The sequence below is a fragment of the Primulina eburnea genome, chromosome 8, assembly GCF_022965805.1.
Source record: "Primulina eburnea isolate SZY01 chromosome 8, ASM2296580v1, whole genome shotgun sequence".
In the NCBI taxonomy this organism is placed as follows: domain Eukaryota; kingdom Viridiplantae; phylum Streptophyta; class Magnoliopsida; order Lamiales; family Gesneriaceae; genus Primulina; species Primulina eburnea.
Genome location: NC_133108.1, coordinates 39,864,247 through 39,872,055, shown reverse-complemented (window position 1 = coordinate 39,872,055; position 7,809 = coordinate 39,864,247). Strand labels below are relative to the sequence as shown.

At 31.5% G+C, this 7,809-nt stretch overlaps 1 protein-coding gene across 2 annotated transcripts; it reads left to right on the top strand.

Annotated features, from left to right (window-relative positions):
- Window positions 1-477: 477 nt before the first annotated feature.
- Window positions 478-2,912, top strand: LOC140839702 (uncharacterized). 2 transcript variants are annotated; one of them, XM_073206604.1, is made up of 3 exons: window positions 478-975; window positions 2,287-2,436; window positions 2,673-2,912. In XM_073206604.1, exons 1-2 carry the CDS (start codon window positions 504-506, stop codon window positions 2,391-2,393), a joined length of 579 nt encoding a protein of 192 aa, XP_073062705.1. In that variant the 5' UTR covers window positions 478-503; the 3' UTR covers window positions 2,394-2,436; window positions 2,673-2,912. The 2 variants fall into 2 exon arrangements, with proteins under 2 accessions (XP_073062705.1, XP_073062704.1); XM_073206603.1 differs by having other exon boundaries at window positions 479-975; window positions 2,287-2,427.
- Window positions 2,913-7,809: the final 4,897 nt, after the last annotated feature.

Genomic DNA, 7,809 nt, shown 5'->3' with positions numbered 1-7,809 from the left:
TTTTCATTAAGGTAAATATTATTCTCTGAATTATAAATATACTATTTTCCTCCTTTTTGTAAATTTTCTTGTACATGAATTCATGGTTTATATATATTTTAATATCCAATTAATATTTTGTTTGACTTATATAATTTTTTTGGATTTCATATAATTGTTGTCTTTAATATTTGTTTAAAACTGTACCATAGACGTTTTTTCGATATTTTTAATTAAATTTGAGTAAGTCTTTTGTGAGACGGTCTCACGAATTTAGGATATTTTGTTCAATTTTTACTGGTTGAGTAAATAATAATTCAGGATTTTTCTTTTATTGTAAGCTGTAATAATTTTTTTATTTTTAAGAAGAATGTAATTTGGGAGGTTCACCAAATCAAACCGGCAAACCCATTAGCCTAATCACGCGCAACTCAGGCACGTTACATCCACGTCTAATCTAATCTCTCTCTCTCTCTCTCGCAAACATTTCTTCATATGTGTCACTAAAATAGATTAACATCAGAATGGCTATGTCTCGAATCTTGTACCAATCCCTCCCCCGCTCCTCCGCCCTCCGCCCCCCGACGCCGCTGATCAACCACCACCGCCACCGCTCTAACAAGTCGCATCACGTTCAGCTCATTGAACTGGACCTTGACGCTTCCTCCTCCTCGCAGCCCGATACGCCGGAGACCGCGGCCGAGGTTATCACTCTGGGTATTAAGAAGCTCGAGGATGCGATCCACAGCATCATGGTACGGAGGGCCGCACCCGATTGGCTTCCCTTCCTCCCCGGATACTCCTACTGGATCCCACCTCGTGGCACCTCGATGCGTGGCCACTCCGCCGGCAGCGTGATAGAGGCTTTGGGAAAGATTTCATCTTCTGGGGGCACACACAATTTTGGTGGTTCTATGGATGATGTGCTGTCGGAGGATGAACAAATGTCGTTTTCGTCCACGAAAGGATGGCCTTCATCTGCGTTTTTTGTTGAAGGTGATAATCAAAGAAATTGATATCGATTGATTGACTTCTGATGATTTTTATTGGAATTGATGTACGAAAAACTTGAATTTTAAACGCCTAGTGATCAATTACCGTAATTAGGTTATCTTGATTGAGGTAATGTCCGATAATTTCAATTCCTAGACTTATTGAACTGGAATTGATGATAGTTAAACAAGTCGAGCATTCCACTTATCCATTCTAAATGCGGGAATCAAATTATTTTTTATCTTACACTTGGGAGCGAAAAAGTTTACATTTTTCTCAAATTTTTTTGCGGTGTAGGAGTTGATTGGTTATTCATAATCTGGAAAAAATATTGATGCTGTTTTGATTGATTGAGAGAAGATTGTGTCTTAATTGGATCATCATTTTGTTTTGGGTGATGATCACTGGAGAACGCATCTGTTGTTAACTTTGCGGATAAGATCAGGACTTCATTTCCCTGTTTGTTAATTATACATACTGTTTTTAAGAATAGGGTTCAAATCCTCAAACCTCTTGATTTATCGTTATTGGCTTAGCTTGCTGCAAATAAGTTGCATAGTTTGGAGTTGGTAGCCGGTAAGAATTTCAGACTGGAATTTGGTGGAAACGGGAGAATGTAAAGATTCACCGAGATCGACGGTTGTCTTTTAGCTATGCGTGGGAAAAGATCTAGAGGCCCGGCTAAGTTTATCTTTCGTCAACTTTTGTCAGTATGTAATCAAGGGGGTCAGCATACTGGTCTTTTCCATGTATATTTTGATCTTTTTGATATATCTGCAGATTATATTGGACACCAGTTTCTTATTATTTTGGTTTTGCTAAAATTGCCTACTAAAGAAATCAACCTTATTTCACATTAATGTCTCTTAAACGTAAACTGAATGTGATTGGGTTGAGAATTGGTTAGCTCTTTTAATCAAATCAGATGCCATAATTGAAAATAAAATTTTAGAAGTATCTAATAACTTGCTATCCATTTTCTGGTTGACAGTCTGGTCAATGAAAATGTCTGGATATGTTGCTTGTCAAACTTAAATTGTGATTGTTGGTAGTTCTTGTAATACTTCACTGCCAGTTTGTGCATTTTAACATGTTGTTCATGGCTGCTTACTGAAAGGTGCTATTATGGGATACCAGAATTCATTTCAGAAATATGTCATCAGGATTTCGTTTCCGTTATAAATTAAGTCATAAACACGATCCTAGTTGTTAAATAAGAACTCATGAGGTTAAAAAATTGTGGGAAAGGGCTTGTAATAGCTTCTTCACCTATCATGGTTTGACATGATCATGTTGTGCTTTGTTGCACGTCAGGTACTTCACCGATACATCCTATTCCAGTGATGAAAGTGAAGGTGCAAATTCAAGATAGTGAAAATAATGCAGATGACACATCTACTTTTGAGGACGGGGAAGGATGATGAATGCTAACTTGTGTCAGAATTTAGTCCTATGGTAAATCTGGTACCTTTCAAACAGTTTCATGTGTGGTAGCCTTATATTTTGCATACTAACATATGTGCAATCATTGGCATTCTCTATATTGATGGCACAAACCCACTGGCAATATCATTATTTATTGCAAGTTTCTCTCTTCTTCCTTTCACTTGGTGATCAAGTTCTCGAATTACTAGTGCTTCAGAAATTTGTTGAATCATCAGGATATGCGTACAATGGCGAAATCATGCTTCATTTTGCAGGTTTATGACCTCTGTAGATATCCAAAGAATGCAAGAGAAGAAAATGGCACGAAGCAAGATGGTGAGCAGACTGATCGTTTGGGACCTGGCATTTATATGGTTCTGCCAGACTAGAGAATGGTGCATTTTGAATATCGATATGTTGTAGCCAAGACGGTATAGTTTTCTTCGTGTGATCTTATTTACTTGTATTATTAATAAGATGATCTTTAATTTCAATGTGTTGTTATATTTATCTAAGATGGCGGCAATTTGAGCTCAACTTTGTTGCACAAATTTGAAGCCAACTTTTGTTAAAAAATTGTTACATAAGAAATAAATAATTTATTATATTAAGTTAAAAATCCAATTGATTGTTTAATTTATGCCTATCTCGTTCGGTAAAGAATTTTATTACAACATCCTTTAAAATTCTGAATTATTTATATGGATTTATTGTCTGTGCAATTGGGATTATTTATTGAATCCAATCATAGAACTTTTTAGATTATATATATATATAATAAATCCTAAAATGAAGATTGGACAAACATGTAGAAAACATCATTTAAAATATTTTAAAGGAACTTGTTGAAACATTAATAAATAAATCCAATAACTTTAAGAAACTAATGTGTCTATGTAGAGTTTGGAATAAATCCATTTAGTTTTTAAATTAGATATATTTATTTCTCTTAGAAATTGTTAGAATGTAAAAGGGAAACATTATTCTCCATGGCTTCATTATTGTCTTTAAAATGAATTTATAAATTTTTTAGTTATGGCAGTCTTTGCGACGACAATTCGCCAAGTTGTCGACAGAAATTGGCTACAACAAAAAAGATTGCTAATGAAATAATAATAACATTTGTAGTCAAATATAATATATTTCTCATTGGTATTTTTAAAAATATCATGTTGCTGCATTCAAATAATTTTTTTACTACTAATCAGTAAACATGTGAAATATTGGATCTTCGTCTAAGATCTGGGTTTTGTTTATATTATAAAAACTCATGTGAGACAACATGTTACTTATCAATTTTGTGAGATGAATATTCTATTTAGGTCACTTGTAAAAAAAAATTACTTTTTATTGTAAATATAAGTATAGTTGACTCGTTTTACAAGTAAAGATATGTGAGACCATCCCATCAGAGACCTACTTTGTTTTTATATATATGAGACGTAATGTTTACATAACCTCTAACTCGAGACCTGTTCCAAAACAAGATCACTTGGCCAAGAGGACCACGACGACGAAGTTTTTTTTTTTTTTCTTTTTCCGAATGTTGGAGAACAATGAAATCAAATCTGAAAGTTATAATGTACGAATACTATGAAAATATGCACATATAAAAAAGATGCAAGTATGGATGCATTGTAGTCGAATGTGATTGGATTCAATACCCAAAACGTAAAATTAAGACCAAAAATATAATAAATCGTCAGATAAGATTTCCTCTGGCATTCACATGCACATGGGAGAAATAATTGCTATTTTAAACCATTTTTATTTAATTATTTATCCATTGCCGTAACACATTAATTTGGGTTGGTTTCCATATATTTATCGCAAGTTTGTTAGATTACATTTGCAATATAAATTTCTCAAAAATACATAAATTTCTTTAAAGACCAAATTGATCTTGTTATAATCAATTTTTTTTTAAATTTAATTTTCAATCCAAATTGTCACGATTAATAAATGATATAATTATTTGCATATTTTTAAAAGTTTAAATTCTAACTTTAGTAACTAAAATTAATGAGCCCAGCTCCGATCCAAACTTGATAGCTAGTATTCAAATGCAATAGGTACCAACTACATTCAATTAATTTCAAGAGGTGGCCCTCTAATTTATTGTGGTTATGTCGTTCATGTGCCCACAAATTTTATTTACTAATTAATAAGGATTAAAAGGATATAAAGATTTCATAATTAGGTTTTTCCAATTAAGTAGCTTGGAGAATGTTTTATTAAATTTAGGAACATGTGACAGCTATAATATAAAAATGGAGGATTAATTTATAGTTTAAACTCATTTTTGTATAATTAAAAAAATACAATTATCATGATTTAATTAATTATTACAAGTGAGTGACTATCTATTCTAATATTTTCATCACCTTATCAAATGTAATAAGATCGTGAAATTAACTATATGTGATACTTAATAGATCAAACGTTTGTTGGTATTAATCTTAAAATTATAGTTTTTAATTAAGGCATAACTTTATTTTCTTGTATTTGTGACGGCACAAAAGTGAATATTAAGCGACATGGTCATGAGGAGTTGTCAGGTCTGACTGATGTGGACACATATCACTTTTTAGATACTATTGAGGTCATGTATTTTTTACGGCTCACTTAGTCAGATAGAGTATCGTCTTCAGCTTTGACACATTAAATCTTCTCGAATATCATCTATCTCGATATCATTTTCATCAATGCATACTTAACCAAATGATATCATTTTGTTTTCTAAAATGTTCGTTTTCTACAATAACTTTATTTCTATGAAAACTGATATAATAAAATTAAAATCAAAATCGCTATATTTTATGGAAAAATATTATTTATACCATTATTTTACACGAAATAATAATAATAATAATAATATATTAAATTTTAAAATTATATTTGATTATATAAATGGATAACGTATACATGATAATAATATATAATTACCTTTCTATATCCTTGTCAAGCCACAAAGGTTGATTATACTATGTATCACATTCACGTGCCATGTACAAACATAGCGACAAGTGGGACCCATCCCTCACATGATTTCAGAAAGTGACCGTTCTTTTATTTTTTATAAATTAATTTTCATCACCTATACGCTCCCTATTCATAAATAAAGATTTTTCTCCTCAGGGGCATAGGTCGTGTGGTAAAGACTTGGAGTGAAGGACTGTTAATTCATGTTGGTAAGGATTCGAGTCTCGGCTCCCTTTTTATGATGAATTGCTCCAGCCAATCTCTCCTCTGGGTAACTGCTACCGGTGCATAACCCTGATTTAGCTCCTTTCACGCCGGGGCTTGGGGCGGCTCTATATGAGGTCCTCGGGGTTGGGGTTCACCCTTTTTTTTTCATGAATAAAGATTTTTTATTTATATTTACTTTTATCAAAATAAATAAATACATAAATTCGGCATATTTATAAGTTCTAATCGGCATTTTATAAATACAAAAAAACAAACGTCTATCCAAGTTCCTCAATATAAGTCTTAAAAATAAGTAACAGATAGTGACAAATGTGATGAACGTACTTTGTAGAAAAATTAGAGAACGAAATAGATTTTTGGTAATTTTAAATATAAGTTATTGATTTTTTAAACTGGAGTTCTCATTTTTATGTAGTCCCAACATGCTTAATGTTAAGAAAATATCTCTTATGAATGTTGACTATAGATTTCTCGTAAAAACACTAGCTCTGTTCCATCCATATCCATAATGAAAACATTTCTATCATATGTTATTCTCTTTTAGGGGTGTCAATCGGGTGGGTTGGGTCGGGTTTCGGGTCAACCCGCAAATTTTATTTTATTTTTTTTTTCAACCCGAACCCGAAGCAACCCGAAAACCCCCAACTCGAACACGAACCCGTATAACCCGACTCAACCCGTCTAACCCGCCTAACCCGATTTTTTTAATTTTTTAAAATTTTTAAAAAATTTAATGAAAAAATTCAAAAAAATAAAAAAATAATAATATTTTAATTTAAACACATAATAACAAAATTTTCGATTTAAATTTGAAAGTTTAATCGTAGAAAATTAAAAGTATATTTACCAAATAAAATAAAAAATTGTTAAAAAAATAAAAATATGCAAAATAAATATTAAATGATGAAAATTTATCATATAAATATACAATAAATTTTGTTCAAACATACAATATATAAAAATATAGGTAATATTTTCAAAAAAAAATTCGCAGGTCAACCCGCGACCCAACCCGACCCAACCCGAAACCCGCCTAACATGGCACTAACCCGAATCTACCGAACCCGAACCCGAACCCGAACCCGAAAAACCCCAACCCGAACCTGATTTTTTTCGTGTTGGGTCGTGTCGGGTTGACGGGTCGTGTCGCATTTTGACACCCCTATTCTCCTTATCCACATGAAGGGAAAAGTCCAATGAGATCAAAACCTCTCATAGGCTTCTATAGAGTAGCAGTCACTAGTCGAGTTTCCTTGATTTAATTACTTCGTATATTCAATGAAGTCATAGGTATATAATTGTCGAAGTAGACACACGTGAAGTAATATGGTATCATTTTACTTCACATTATAACCGAAGTCTTATTCAAGAAAGTAGCGAAATATTTGGCCGGTTCAATAAGAGATACCAATCCGGAATTAGACCGATGTCGAAGTAAAATAACGTATTTTACTTTATTGATTTCGTAAAGTGCAGAAGTAATATCTTATATAAAATTTTAAAAAATTTGTAATTAACGACGGAACTTTAAACCGTCCGAGAAGTCACCGTCGTAATCATATTAACGGTTTTTTAAAAACCATCGCTGATTATTGCAAGAGTATTATTATACTTTTGAATTTGAAATCATTTCTTATATACTTGATATTGACCTTAATTTACAAAACATTCTTCAATCTTAGTAACCAAACGAGTATTAAATAAATGGAATTTTTGAAATGTTACGAACGAAAGTAAAATATAAAGAAAAATGTTGTATATATAGTTGAATGTTTATAGAATAATTTAACAAACATAAATAAATTTCATTGTCATATCAAAGTTAGTTAGTGAAAAATGTTTAACTTTATTAAATAATAGAGTTAAAGATACTTTGATCACGGATGTTAAAAGATTTTAAAAGCAGTTCAATATTAATATTATGAATATTAAAATCCACTCTAAATTATCGTATAATTTTTTCTTTTCATATCTATGCATTTCATATATTTATACAAGTACAAACACTATAAATAAAAATAGATAAACCGTATATATTTAGTTTATTAGTTTTCTTTTTGTGCCATTTTTAAACTTTAAAGTTATATAAATAAAAAAAAAATTGAGAGTTTTAATTAACTTTATTTGATTTTAGGATGACTTTATTATATCATCTCCATCACTCTGAATTCAGCATGTTAAAATACTACCACATCCGACCAT